Genomic DNA, 14550 nt, shown 5'->3' with positions numbered 1-14550 from the left:
TACGAGTGGCAAATCCAGAAACTTGGGTCAGCCAATAACGTGATCTGCGAAGCTGAAAAGTATGACATCCTACGTTTTTCAGTCGGTACCTCTCGGGCGCCGTGCAATGATTATCCTCCTACTGCATATGCATACACGATGGAGTTGAAGTGGAGACCGCTCATGTTGTATGCACCCCGGAGCTCATCATCTCCCTATGGGGTATGGTTGGACGCTAACCCCGATACCGATCAATATGCATATTAGAAGATTGGAAGAGATGATATGATTTTTCTTTGGCATCAGTCAGATATATCTATTTTCTGTTATTTCATATCCCATCCTGCTCATACCGTGCTCCGCGATTCCTGATTACTTTCTAAAGAATTTTATTGTCCATTTACCGATTGAGATGATCCTCACATTTCTCCTCACTTTTCTCTCTCGGCATAAAAATGTACGTCCAGAAAGGTATGTTCCAGTCGCTCGGTCCGCCGTTCGGCCGGGCCACAAGTCCCAAGCCCCGCAAAAATCCCGAGCTCTCACCATGCGGGCCGGCTGCGCCACATCTCTATTTATCGGGTCCGCCCGACGGCTGACAAAAAAGGAAAGCGGCTATGTGCTGCTGCCAAATGTCGGATCCGAGTTATCCCATCTAACAAGATCTAAAATTTTGCTCGGTCTCGGTCGAAATGCACTTTGTACTTAATAACAACCTCTCCCCCAGAGTCGGACAATGGTCTCTGTCAGCTATTTTTCGATCTGCTCCATTTTGTCTGTAAATATTGTTAGATATGCATGGCGCCTGCTCAAGCACCTCCCGATGAGAACATCGCATGGCATATCTACGTGGGGACCATAGTCACCATTGTTCCAGCTACAATTGCGGTGATCCTTCGATTTATCTCTCGACGTGTTGCTCGCGCTGGACTGTGGTGGGATGATTACACTATTGCGATAGCTTTGGTAAGTCGTTCATCAAGATCTCACTTTCCCATCATTTATGAGAAGCATAATGATTTACTAATCTCTTGCCTAGGCAATAAACTGGGTTATGGCAATCTTGCGATGGGTTCAAATTCCTGTCTTCGGCCTCGGCCATCATGCCTATTATCTTCCAGATGACAATATACAAGGCTTTTTCAAGGTAATTTACAAAGTTTCTCGCTTAGTATCCGCATATTGACTCGAAATTAGAGCTTTCTTGCCAACCAGATAATTTATTTCCTCAATGCGGTTTTCACAAAGGCAGCGCTGCTGTTGTTATATTGCCGTATCTTTGGCGTGGTCAAGCATTTCCGTTGGGCTTTGTGGGTATCTGGATTCCTGGTCATCGGATACTTCATTGCATGCACCCTTGTTTCAATCGTCGGATGCTTCCCAGTGGCTAAATTCTGGAACCCAAAGGTAGCAGGATCATGTATTAACCAGATCGATTTTTTCCGTTGGAATGGAGTTACAAATCTTCTCCTCGATGTCCTGGTTCTTTGTCTTCCATTTCCCATGGCGTGGAGGCTGAAAACGACAATTCGACAAAAGATCATTCTAACCGGCATCTTCATGCTTGGCGGGTTGTGAGTCTCATCCTTGGCAATATATCTCAAGTCAACTCTCGTTGAAAACCACATTACTAACACTACATAGCGCCTGCATTGTTTCTGTTATGCGAGTTACGAGTTTCGACTATACGGAAATGAATGATCACACTTGGACCGGCGTTAATTCGGCAATGTATTCATCAATTGAGCAATCTGTTGGAATCATTTGCGCCTGCCTTCCTACGCTGCGCCCTCTGTTCCGAACCCTGTACGGTCCATCAACGGACCATTCAAGCGAAGGTCCTATGTCCAGCCTCTCCTCACAGAACAGACCCTCCGTCAGTCTGCAACTATCGTCGTCTGGCAGAGAGACAAGCACTTTGGCTCTTGCACAGCCATCTCCGGCACGAACGCCAAACCCTCGCGTCTCTATGTTTGATATGGGTATTTACAGTGTCGTTGATCGTGGATCTTTGTCTCTCGAATACGGCGACGGGCATAAGGTGGATAAATATGTTTCTTCTCAAGTTGAATCAATGGTTTAGGCCATGCAGTTCCGAAGTTCTGGTGTGAATCTCTTAGGAAACCTGTGATACCCCTACTGGTGAAGTTATTTTTACATCAAGCCACTACATTTGCGACAATGCTCGCATTACGCCGAGATCTTCATTGTATCAATCGTGGCTATGTACTCCATATCCCCTCTTGCCCCCGAAGTAGATCGTCAAAAACTTCGGTAATGGAATCAGGATTCGTCAAAGCTGTTTGGAAGTTGAAATCCTGTGGCCAGTTCAAAGAGTTCAGTAACATTCCCGGATCGAAGGGCAACAACTCTGGGGCCGATGTGTAGAGCGTGTCACTGCTGTATCGGTGCTGGAGTTGTTCCACGAGCCGTTTGGTAGTAATATTGGTCAAGGATTCAAATGTATCGCTAAATTTGGCAGAGGCTTTCCATTTTGCGGACAGGACAGCCAGCACGTTTGAACACATTCTACATGACTCGGTAACTTCCTCCAATCGCAGACTTTTGGAAAGAATATCGCTGGACCAGAGGGAGTATAGCATGGTGATACCTGCAAGAAAGCATCCGGATATAAGCATCCAGGAGTGTTCCATCTCGTTGGATCGGAGGAGAGAATAGTAAATTCGGACAGCATTAACCGAAGCTTCGTAACATCGCCTGATGGAATCTTCTGTGGGCCGTGGGAAGAGCGGTGTCGCTCGGTGAAGTGAGGAGGTGGTCGTGTAGTAAAGCCGTTCATACCACTTGAATGAATGAGGATTGTGATGTGCGGAATAGACAATATTGAGTTGCGATCGCCATTCATTGAGCTGCTGCTGTATACTGGCTAAAATCTCCGCTCGCTGGTGGTCGTCATTGAGAGCCTTGGACTTGCCCAAAGTATAGACCTCGTTGATTATGCGGGTTTGAATGCTTCGGAGCCGAATATGATGCAAAGCTAGAGCAATACTGGGCTCTGGTGTTTGGCTTTGGCGTTCAGAATGGGGGAATAGAGCATCAATATGATCGTCGGAAAGTGTGACAGGTCGCCCTAAGTTGAAACAGACAGTTCGGTCCATGGCATAAGTCACCCAGAATAAGCGTTGTCTAATGTCCCACTCATCAAGGGAAAACTTCCAGTCGGGGTTATGCCGATGTAGGCCCATATCAATACAGAGCTGTGTGACCATTTCGTCAGCTGCCCTCATATGGAGGTGGAGCAATAAAAAGAACGAAGAAACATACCCTCATCGCGATTCCCACTAAATGCCACTGGCTACTTCCTGTGGGACGATAGGAAGAGTATATTGCCAGCAATAGGACAATTTGAAGACCTTCCATTCCATCTAATGGCAGGACCCTATCGAACCAAGTCATCGCCCAGTTGAACATTTCCGCGGCTGAAGTCCCTGGAGGTCCAGACACGTCAGTCAGATGACCTTGGTGCCATTCACCGATGGCCATCACCAGATAGAAAATTGTCCACTGTGAAGCAGAAAGTATGGATGGATCTTCATACACTAAGCAAACAAGAGAATCCAGCGTTGCTTGATGAAATATGGGGTATGTTAGATGTACCCACTGCATGTACGTAGTCAGGTAGCTTTTTGCTGTCTCTAATGGCGGTATCGTCAGGGCATCTGCAGAGACATAAGAGTCGTTGTGATAATTATGTGGGATGGACCCTCGGCTGGACAGTAACCAGCGTGACTGGAACTCTTCGTTTTGTCCACGATCGGCATTGTACAAATATTTCTTGACGGTGGACGCGATCAGTCGCGAGAATAAGACTCCACTGGGGCCGCCCATAAAGCGCATTTCTCCAGTAGCATTCAGCGATAACACGGCCACATTAGCAGCAATGTCGCCTACTTCCTTTTCGACCGTATCGTCTTGGCCCTTTGAGGATGGCTGCTCTTGTCGATCGGCGGGTGGCTGGGTAAACTCAGTGTCATCGAGTGACGATGACCTAACCGATGATTGGGAGATAGGAGAAACGAATGACTCCCCAGTTGGGATGCTTCGCACCTCATCTGCCGATAAGCCATAGACAGGAGCAATTTCGGATTCTAGCCACGCAATGCGTTGGCGTAGTTGCCGCTCGTCTTCTGTCGATAACCCAGCACGTCGAGTGCGAAAATGAGGCTCACAGTGGACTCCGCGACGAAGGCATTGGCCACATCTTGGAGTCAACCCATCGCACTATCTTTTTGTTAAACTATACATCGAATATTCTGTCGCCGATCCCACACACCTTGATCTTGCGGCGGTGACAGGCTCCACAGGCCGTGGTTGTGCGAGAAGCCGGCGACCTCGGGCTGTCTAATGTTTGCATATTGATGCTAGCGGTGCGGTTCATACAGGAGAGAGGAACGTCCCTGATAGTTATCGCTCGGAACAGGGGCGAATCAATCAGTGGATTCCATTACGTATTACATAAAAGGCCCGACTGTCCGGGTTTCTTGTGGAAACTCCACTCCTCAGCGCTCCCCGCATTTCGGCACTTTTGATCGATGGTGTTTGAAGCTTGAACTACATAGTCACTCTACTACTCCGTGTATATTTATGCAACCCATGGGTCCAACGCAATGCTCATGTCCGTGTCGTCATATTCCTGCCGCACCTGCACTGCGAACGCCTCGTCCACCAACACTTCAATTCCTGTGCGCGCCATGGCTCTGCCGCATTTGACTGCCCGCTCGTGAGAGTCCTGTGTGGCTGCGACTTGCTCGAAAGCTTTTGTGTGAATTGATCCATTGGGACTGTCCAGCTGTTTTGGTTATTAGCAACTATAAATTCAAGATCGTAAGTTATGACGCCTACTGCAAATATTGGGTGGATGCTGGGCACTTCATAGGTGACATTGCCCATATCAGTACTGGCGCAGGTCATGTTCGCCTTTTGTTCATGCATCGGCGCAAATGGAACGCCCATTTGCTCCATATGTTCCACATACTTACCTGCCAATCTGTGGAAAACCGTCAATTTGAAAGAAGAATATTCGATTAAATGACTAGGAACGTACCCATGATTAACGCGTATGTCCCAATAAGCCGGCATCCAATCAGTCTTCAGCTCGCAACCAGTCGCCAACGCCGCGGCTTCAAGGCAGTTGATGAACTTCCGCTTCAGGGTACGGTAACGCACCAGACTGGCCGATCGCACGCAGTAGCGGGCTTTGGAGTAATGCGGAATGACTCCAGAACTCTCTCCAGCACTAAGTACTACGCCCCGGATACGATCGGTAGGCATTATCTGCTGGCGTAACAAACCAATGCTGGTGTGTAGCAAGGTCATTGCATCCAGCGCATTGATTCCATCCCAGGGAGCGGCCATTGCGTGGGCAGGTTTCCCAATGTACTCAATGGTCAATTCTGATCCGCACATGCTTGTAAAGTAAGCATTGTCGTATTGCCTGTTGGATGATGAGCTTCAAAGATCTTGTCTGTTTCATCAAGCAGCGAAGAGGATCATACATTGCATGAACCATCATACAGCAGAAGATATCCTTGTAGATTCCAGCTTTGATTAATTTGATCTTCCCGCCGCCACCTTCCTCTGCAGGGGTTCCGATTGCGACAACACGTCCTGAAATTTTGCCCTCCTTGATTGCCGCCGCTATTCCTAAAGCAGCAGCCACACCAGCAGTTGCGATAAGGTTGTGACCGCAGGCATGTCCTAGAATTGGCAGGGCATCATACCTAAGAAATTTGTCAATAGACGTTCGAGTAAGGGCTTAGCATACAGGGCAGAACAAACTCGAGATTGATTGCAACCGCTCTTGTCAGCTGCCCATCTGGCCCTTTTTCGGGACCAAATGACGCTCGGAAAGCTGTGGGTAGACCTCCCGCTCCCCGTTCAACTGCGAAACCTTCCTTCTCGAAGTAGTCACATAATGTATTGTGAGCATATACTTCCTCGTATAAAGTTTCCGGATGGTTGTGGATCTGCAAGAAAAGAGTGTTAGTGGTTTGTCTAGTCTCTTTCAGGGATTCAAAGACTTGCATCTAAGTTTATTTTTCTCAGATCCGCATTTGCATTGGCGACAACGTCGTCGGCGACTTTGTGAAGAGCTTCCGGGCTAGCCATAATTTCTAGGATCGAATGAGCGCGAAAGAATAGAATTTCCTGATCACGCCCATGTGCGCCAGACGAAGGTCATATTTATCTAATAATTTGATTAATTTACGCGAGAACAGATAATGCATAGCTTTCTTCCGGCTTTGTTTGTTACTTGCGGCGATTTCTCGCCGATGCCGAGAGTTTTGACTCCACACGGCGGTCGTCGCCGCGGAAAGGGTGGCTCGGAATAGGGCCTAGCTAAGACCTTAGCAGATTAATTGTCACCACTGTGCGCGTTAACGATCCTGTACGTTATTTGACGAGACAGTGTACTTATCTTGTGCACATCCAAGCATGGATTCGAAGATGAACAATATGGGGTCGAATGCGAAAAGCAGCCTGAAGCGTGATTGGCGAGAAATTGTCGCTCGCAAACGCCGAGATCAGGCCCAAGCAATTGAGGGCTTTTTGCAGAGGCAGAAAAAAACAAAGCCTAGCAAGTATGGCATTGAAATTTGTTCTTTGGACCACAAGACATTGCTGGAGTCACTCAGCCGGGGCGACCTAACGGCCGAGAGTGTGGCATTGGCCTACATCAATAGGCAAGTTGCTCGATGTAGTAGATTTCAAAAGTGCTAATTACTGACATCAACCTTGTAGGGCAATAGAAGCGCATCAAGAGGTATGAGTACATCAATTCCTAACTTGGACCAACGGGCCTCTTACCAGCCACAGACCAATTGCCTAACCGAGGTTCTGTTCCCCCAAGCTCTTCAACGGTCTCGTGAATTGGACGAGCACTTCCGCCGGGATGGTAAACCTATAGGACCATTACATGGATTGCCAATCTCTCTCAAAGACCAATTCAACGTCAAAGGTTTTGACTCAACTCTGGGCTATGTGGGCAGAGCATACTCTCCCTGTACTGAGGATGCAACTCTCGTCACAATCTTGGTCCGGCTAGGTGCTGTGATTATCGCCAAAACAAATATCCCACAAAGCATTATGGTATGTGATAGTTTTTCGCTTCTTTCTCTAGGTGTATATACATTTACAGCGGGCTGACTTGGGCGTAGATGGCCGAAACCGACAATCCAGTGTGGGGGCTTACTGTCAACCCAAATGACCCCTCATTTACTCCAGGTGGTTCATCTGGTGGTGAATCTGCTTTACTCGCATGCAAAGGCTCTATTATTGGATGGGGGACAGATATAGGGGGTTCTATCCGAGGACCCAGCAGTATGATGGGGTTATATGGACTCAAACCAAGCGTAGGTTCCGTGGTGAAATTACGTCAAGGCTTGATAACCAAACTAACGATGTCAAATAGAACGGTCGTCTTCCTTACTATAATGTTGCTGTCTCTACTGAAGGACAGGAACATGTTCCATCCGTAATTGGACCCATGACACGATCATTGCATTCGCTCTCTGAAGCCACCAAGGCCGTGATTGACTCGCAGCCCTGGAACCTGGATCCACGCTGCATTGCCTTACCATGGAGATCAGAAATGTATCAGGAGATGCTATCCCGTCCGTTGACTGTTGGTGTTATCTGGGATGATGGTGTGGTTAGAGTTCATCCTCCAATTCGACGGGCACTTGACCATCTTGTCGAAAAGCTGAAGTCGGCGGGTCACGAGATTATTCCTTGGGATCCAACCGGCCATGCAGACTTCATTAAAATCCAGGTCAGTCTTTTAACGACTGTTGCATGTCTAATTTCTATTCTCATCGTCTTTACAGGACCAATATTACACGGCTGATGGAGGCGAGGATATCCGCCGCGACATCGCCGTTTGCAATGAGCCATTCTTACCTCACGTGAAAGCCCTGGTCGATCGAGGAGAGCCAATTTCTGTCTACCAGTATTGGCAATTAAATCGCCAGAAGCTCAATTATCAGAAGATGTACCTCGATCGGTGGAACAACACTCGAGCACCGATCTCGGGACGAAAAGTAGATGTGCTCCTTGCCCCGGTGATGCCTCACTCAGCAGTGCCTCATAACTCATGTCGGTAAGCTATGATCTATTTTCTAATACAAACCCACAGTTCTAATGGAAATAGCTGGGTCGGATATACAAAAGTGTGGAACTTCCTGGATTACTCGGCTCTCACGTTCCCGGTTACGACGATATCAAAAGATATCGATATGGCTGATCCTTCGTATGAACCTCGCAATCCAATGGATGAATGGAATTGGAATTTGTATGATTCGGAAAGGATGAATGCGCATCCAATTGGGCTGCAAATTATCGCACAGAGACTCCAGGAAGAGAAGGTTTTGGCCGCAGCAAAGGTATTTGAGGACTTGCTAGTTGATTAGGAAATATTGATAATCACTCTTAAAGTGCTAGAACATAGTCATCTGTATTCAAGAGATCATTATCTTCTCACCGAAAAGAATCAGTTGGATTGACACGGTAGTACATTCAATACACATATACAAAACCGGGGTTAGTCTCGTCCGTCAAATCGAAAAACTCGACATTCTCAACAGCTGCCTCCGATGTTGAACGGTCAGATTGACGTCTCTTATTCTGCCAGTTGAGGTAGAATCCCATCACCAAAACCAAAACGATGAGTATGGCAAACGAACACAGACAGGCTCCAATTCCAAGGCCTGTATTTTCTGAGTCAGTTATGATCGAGTCATCCAAAAGAATCATGCTGCTTACCATAGCGAGGTGCCTGCTTATTTTTGAAAAATTGAGGCCCGGCGATACTATTTGATTCTCAAATTAGCGATTCTGTTCCACGAGATATTGGCTGTCAATTATTTTACTTTCCAATGCAATACCCAATTAGAAGCATCGCATTAACAGTAACCTTCTTCGTGTGACCGGCGATATTGGCAGATGCCAACGACAGAAGGAGAATATAACCAGTTGGGAAAACGTAAATCTGAACATGTTAAGGTTTTCTTTTCCATTCCATGAAACTTAGAGAACTTACCAAGTAGTAACCCGCAAGAAGAGCACCTTTATTGTCATAGGGCGCTGCATAGACCATAACGGATCCCACCAGTGCGAGAACTAAAGCCACTGTCATGCAATACACACGAGTGTTGTTGAATGAGATGCACACGTAGGTGATAATCAGCATGATCACAAATTCCAACGCTCCAGCGGGCATTCCGAGCTACAGCCATTTCATATCAGTCAGTATTATGTGACTAACATTGAGAGCGGAGACACTTACCAAGGTTGTTTCAAGAGTAGAGTACCCGAAGTTTTCCACAAGGAGATTGCCAAACTGAGGTATCGTTAGCAGAATAACATGGACTCAGGTACTACTCAATAGCCTACCGTTGCAACCGAATTGGGAATATTCCACACTAGAGCCATGAGGAACAGCATCCAAGCCTTGGGGTCACATAATGCTTCCATGGCCTGTTTCTTCTTGAACTTCCTGCTATGGATACCGGTGTTATTCTCCCGAACCATCTCAATGGCCGCATGTTTCTCGGCATCGTCTTTCAAGAACCATGCTGTCAATTGGGAATCTGGTAACGCTAGGAAGAGCACAATTGACCAAATAATGGAGAGAGCTGCCGTGATGATGAACATCCATTTCCACGGCGCGATGTTGTTCACATGAATATGGCCCAATCCGTAAGCGAGTAGACCGCCGACAATTTGTGCGATACCGTTGAAGGAGAACCAGAAACCCATTCGCAGTGGTTGATCTTGGCGAGCGTACCAACCGGTGCTGATCAACATAAAGGCTGGTGTGACACTATATGGTATCAGGATAAGCACAACATGGCTTAATTTGTTGGGGAAACGTACACCCCCTCAGCCATTCCCAGGAAGAATCGAACAGCCATCAGACCAGCCCAGTTCTTGCATATAACATGCATAAACAGGATGATGCCCCAGCAGAACCTATGGACGTTAGATTTAGCCCTCGTAGTTTCTTGAAGTCGGATCTCATACACACTGGCAGCGAGACACTTCGCCGGTGCGAATTTCTGTAAAAGGTAGCTTCCAATTGGCTGCATTGCAAAGTACCCTGATATGAAAGTCAGAGGACACGCGTGAGTTGTTGACATGGGATCTAATACTGACCAAAGTAGAAGATACTAGCCAACCAAGAATATTCTTCTCCTGACAGGGTCTGAGTGTAATGAGCATATTTCATTCCAAGAAAAGCGAATGATGGGAAACAGATAAAGGTTCTGACACATACCAGATCTTCAAGGATGCCAAAAATACCGGCATAACTGAGGGTTGACTTGTCCAGAAATTGCAAAAGAGTTGTAAGGCTGCATCCATTAGCACTCGTTCCAAATACGAAAGCAACTTTCCAACGACTCACGCAAGCAAAGGTAAAACAAAAAGATCAACCTTCCAACGAACGCGACTGATGAGTTCCGGGCTCACTTCGGTCACATCTCCAGCAAACTGAAGCGCGATATCTCCTTCTTCAACGACGATCTCCTTCGCAGGGACAGGGTCTTGGACGCTTGCTTGGTTATCCAATGGTGCTGCCATGTTGGCGGGAATAATGTGATAGTGGAGCACGATCCTATCGAGGAAAAATGGATACGGCGACAGACATAAGTACTTGATGGCAAGTACGCTGTGGGCCCCTTATCGGTCATCTGGGGTACAGCGGCGATTTTTCGCCGAAGTGGTTCAGAGCGGAGGGGAACCGCCGTGGGGACTCGACCGAACTTGAGCTTGTTGTATGTTGGAAATGGATTGCAATCATTGATAAGAACGAGGTTCGGCTGACAAGTCTCCGTTATGAGGATTATCGCAGTTACCAGTCGACATGGACGCCTCTCAGCCAGTGATTACCGCATCAGCAGCTAAACTTCACCTATCACCTACGTTGGAGATCAATGAACTTGTTCATCGCGTCCGCGCGTCAGGAAAGAAGGTGATTCACTTGGGCTTTGGCGAAGCGACATTTCCAATTCAGGAAGAAGTTTTACAATGTCACCGCGAGGCATGTAATCTGACTTCTTATTTGCCGGTAGCCGGGCTTGGAGAGCTCCGAGAGGTTGGTCTACCATAATCGCATGCATTGTTCAAGCTTCAAGGACTGAGAGTAAATTACAGAGAATAGCTGCATACCAATCAGGTCGTCTCAACATTCCAATTCAAGCCGATCAAGTGGTTGTCGCTCCGGGATCCAAGCCTCTTCTCTTTGCTCTCTTCGACATCTTGGAAGGGGATGTACTTCTTCCTCGCCCATCATGGGTCAGCTATGAGCCCCAGGTTGCGCATGCAGGAAAGCAGTTGTTTTGGATTGAGACTGACGAGCACGATCGTCATACGTTGACGGAGAAGGCCCTCGACTCTGCCTACACATCTGCGGTTGATGCTGGCGCTCGCCCGCGTATCATGTTGATCAACAGTCCCTCCAATCCGACAGGACAGGTTTTCAGCAAGGAACAGATCTCACTAATTGTGAAATTCTGTCGCGAGCGATCAATCACCTTAATTAGTGATGAAATTTACTCCGATATCTGCTTCAATGCTGAGGATGTACAAATCAGCGCCTTCGGATCAGCATTCGGCGAAGATGGCACCGTGATCATGACGGGGGGTCTCTCAAAGGTAAGTCTAAATACCCCCTTGGGCAAGCTAGTCACAGAATACTAATTTCTGACAGACATACTCTGCTGGTGGCTGGAGAGTTGGCTATGCAATCTTTCCGAGCTCCCCAGTTGGTAAGGCAATCCGACGAACTACCCTTGCCTATGCTTCAGAATGCTGGTCTGCCGCATCGGCGCCCTCACAAATGGCATCCATCAAAGCATTTTCGAGTAGCCGTGCTACGTCTGAACCCATTGGGCCTGCCATGGATACGTATCGTGAGGCAGTGAATTGTCTGCACCGAATGTGTACAACGCGACTCTACCATGCTCTGAAGAACTGTGGGATTGCAGTCGCTGAGCCCAAAGGATCATTCTACCTGTATCCATCTTTTCAGCCGTATGCATCGCAGCTGCAAAAAATCGGTGTTCTTACCAGTCCCGACTTGTCGAAATGGCTGATTAAAGAGTGTGGCCTCGCAGCTTTGCCCGGGTCTGCATTTGGTGAGAAGGATGAGCGGCAATGCGTAAGTGGGGGCAACCTCCGCCTGAGAATGGCGACGAGCTATCTCTATTTCTCGTCCGAGGAGGAGAAATATAGTAAAGGTTATGCTTTGTTGAAGTCGGCAGCAGCAGGAGAAGAGGTCTCTCTGCCACTGTTGGAGGAAGCGATTGCGGCTATCCAGGCAGCCATCAAGAAGCTGAAGGCTCAGTAGAATCTAAAGACATCTAGGCCATAGAATCTCGGTATTTTAATTGTTCATATCTATCGTTTTTTGAAATGAAGCTCTACAGGTATAATGTCACATCAAGTCTGTCAAATGATGATCAACCTCGGTGGCACTATCTAAACTCAAAAAAGGCTACTTTACCTCGGCTATTTGGATCGCTTAGTCGAACTTCACCTACAGACCAAGCTCAGACACAGGTAAGGCATTTTTAAATAAAGCAAAATCGTTACAGCTAAAGAAAAAGCCCTGTCTCTGCCATTAAAAGCGCTCTGTGAACATTATGGAAAATCTTGATCGGATTCTCGACCATTTCACAGATCCCTTTGCGGGGTCATTGCACGGCGCAGCGTTCATTGCGATTGACAAGTCAGGTACGTCTTTTGTAATTTTTCTCACGGTATTCTGGGCTTCCTCGTACTAGTACTTGATTCCGTGTGTGCTTAGGGATCGCTGACAGTATAACAGGAAATGTTATCTACAAGCGTGCCGCCGGAAAAGCGGATTTTGATACATCTAGTGCAAAGCCCTTGGGAATAGACTCTCTATACTGGATTGCCTCAATGACGAAGCTGGTCACAGCAGTGGCTGTCATGCAGCTAGTGGAACGCGGAATTATATCATTAGATGATGACGTCCGCGAGAAAGTCCCAGAGCTCAGAGATATACAAATTCTAGAAGATATGAAGTACGGTATGCTATCCAAAGCCGGATTTACGTTCTTCACTCTAATCGTCAGCTTGGGGTCTCTAGACTCTTCTCTGGAATCAGCTCAGCCAAAACTTGTGCCCGTTCAAGGGAAGATTGCTATTCGGTAAACTACTCCTTCCAGGATATGGAACTTCTTTCTGTGGAATGCCAAACCATGGGCTAATTTGAGACTGAGTTAACTCAGAGATTTATTGTGTCATTCTGCCGGCTTTGTGTATGACACCTCTTCGCCGTTGTTAAAAGAGTGGTCCAAGTCCCAAGGGAGGACAGCGCACACTTTTTCTGGCAGCATGGTAAGCATAAGCTCTCCATGCTAGTTATACTTATATTTGGGCAAAAGGCTAATTTTTGATGGTCTGAATAATAGGCAGGGTATACCCATCCATTAGTTTTTCAGCCTGGTACCTCGTGGTTATATGGAGCCGGGCTAGACTGGGCTGGTCGGCTGGTAAGTCTCTCCATTTGTCTCGGAATCAGATCAGAGCCTCTTATGTATACAGATCGAGTGTGTGACCAACTCTACCCTGGAAGAGTATATGCATGTCAACATTTGGAGTAAGCTTGGAGCGACATCGACAACTTTTCATCCGGAATTGCACCGTGACACCCTACCTCCACAAATGGGGATGGGGTATCGAGTCAGTGTCGGCCAGGGTGCTAAATCGGTCAAGCCGTGCCCTATTATTCTAGGTCAGCCATTGCAAGATGACTTGGGAGGTATCGGTCTCTGGAGCACACCAATGGATTTTACCAAATTGTTGGCCGCGCTTCTCACAGGTGGCCAGCCATTGTTGACCGAGGCTAGTGTGGAGATATTGTTCAAACCACAATTGGGTGGTAGATCTCGGGCAGCAATGCCAAAGCCACTTGGAGGCCAAATGCGGCGTATACTAGGGATCAAGGGCGTGGATGACATTGAGCAAGCCGATCATTGTTTGGCCGGCACAATAACATCGAAAGATATTCCTGATCGCAGACGAAGTGGTACGGTCAACTGGAGTGGCTTGCCAAATCTCCATTGGGTAAGACAATTTCTATGCTGGAGGTCTTCCTTACCAGTAAGACAAATCTCTTACCATTTTTTCTCTTACAGTGGATCGACCAGGAGACAGGCATTGCAGCCGCTTTGTTCACACAGCTCATGCCACCGGGAGATGCTGCCGTCACTAGTCTTTTGATTGAGCTGGAAAAAGCCCTATACAAGGCTTTGGGCAGGAAGTCGGGGCATTTTAATAGTACTGTGAAGTTGTAGACGTTTCCTGGCCCCAGTCTATATCATAGGATTGAAACCATACTTATCAAGAGCTGAATTCGCTGATGAATTCGGAATAGTCAATATAGAATACAGTGCACAGAAACAGCTAATCCATCTATCTGTACAGGATATGCCGTAGCGGACAAGAGGCTGACGACCATAGGATTCGGAACAAATAAGAGGGTCGGGTGCGAATATCACCGAATGAAGATGTTGTAATGAGAAG

The 14550-nt window shown here is 47.3% G+C and overlaps 6 protein-coding genes across 6 annotated transcripts; 4 read left to right on the top strand and 2 right to left on the bottom strand.

Moving 5' to 3' along the window:
* Positions 1–777: 777 nt before the first annotated feature.
* Positions 778–2062, top strand: N7510_000581 (uncharacterized protein; the record flags this gene model as incomplete). Its single annotated transcript, XM_056972510.1, has 4 exons — positions 778–945; positions 1019–1126; positions 1177–1553; positions 1624–2062. The coding sequence occupies 4 exons, from the start codon at positions 778–780 to the stop codon at positions 2060–2062; spliced, it is 1092 nt and encodes a 363-aa protein (XP_056837627.1).
* A 139-nt stretch (positions 2063–2201) lies between these two features.
* Positions 2202–6026, bottom strand: N7510_000580 (uncharacterized protein; the record flags this gene model as incomplete). The annotated part of the gene is made up of 8 exons (XM_056972509.1): positions 2202–3197; positions 3265–4127; positions 4274–4337; positions 4592–4789; positions 4843–4987; positions 5045–5434; positions 5496–5720; positions 5779–6026. 8 exons carry the CDS (start codon positions 6024–6026, stop codon positions 2202–2204), a joined length of 3129 nt encoding a protein of 1042 aa, XP_056837626.1.
* Positions 6027–6435: 409 nt separating this feature from the next.
* On the top strand, positions 6436–8408 carry N7510_000579 (amidase; the record flags this gene model as incomplete). The annotated part of the gene is made up of 6 exons (XM_056972508.1): positions 6436–6687; positions 6742–7089; positions 7158–7352; positions 7412–7771; positions 7827–8098; positions 8150–8408. The coding sequence occupies 6 exons, from the start codon at positions 6436–6438 to the stop codon at positions 8406–8408; spliced, it is 1686 nt and encodes a 561-aa protein (XP_056837625.1).
* A 106-nt stretch (positions 8409–8514) lies between these two features.
* Positions 8515–10578, bottom strand: N7510_000578 (MFS transporter ACS family allantoate permease; the record flags this gene model as incomplete). The annotated part of the gene is made up of 11 exons (XM_056972507.1): positions 8515–8705; positions 8761–8807; positions 8883–8986; positions 9038–9223; positions 9284–9337; positions 9391–9820; positions 9874–9969; positions 10021–10096; positions 10153–10201; positions 10274–10349; positions 10403–10578. The coding sequence occupies 11 exons, from the start codon at positions 10576–10578 to the stop codon at positions 8515–8517; spliced, it is 1485 nt and encodes a 494-aa protein (XP_056837624.1).
* Positions 10579–10861: 283 nt separating this feature from the next.
* Positions 10862–12346, top strand: N7510_000577 (pyridoxal phosphate-dependent aminotransferase; the record flags this gene model as incomplete). The annotated part of the gene is made up of 3 exons (XM_056972506.1): positions 10862–11092; positions 11152–11652; positions 11708–12346. 3 exons carry the CDS (start codon positions 10862–10864, stop codon positions 12344–12346), a joined length of 1371 nt encoding a protein of 456 aa, XP_056837623.1.
* Positions 12347–12641: 295 nt separating this feature from the next.
* N7510_000576 (serine hydrolase domain-containing protein) lies at positions 12642–14321 on the top strand (the record flags this gene model as incomplete). The annotated part of the gene is made up of 6 exons (XM_056972505.1): positions 12642–12732; positions 12827–13172; positions 13254–13362; positions 13437–13517; positions 13570–14091; positions 14163–14321. 6 exons carry the CDS (start codon positions 12642–12644, stop codon positions 14319–14321), a joined length of 1308 nt encoding a protein of 435 aa, XP_056837622.1.
* Between the last annotated feature and the right edge of the window lie 229 nt (positions 14322–14550).

This window comes from Penicillium lagena (assembly GCF_028827675.1).
Source record: "Penicillium lagena strain IBT 129212 chromosome Unknown utg000001l_segment0_segment0, whole genome shotgun sequence".
NCBI classification, from domain to species: domain Eukaryota; kingdom Fungi; phylum Ascomycota; class Eurotiomycetes; order Eurotiales; family Aspergillaceae; genus Penicillium; species Penicillium lagena.
This window is presented reverse-complemented; position numbering and strand designations above follow the sequence as displayed.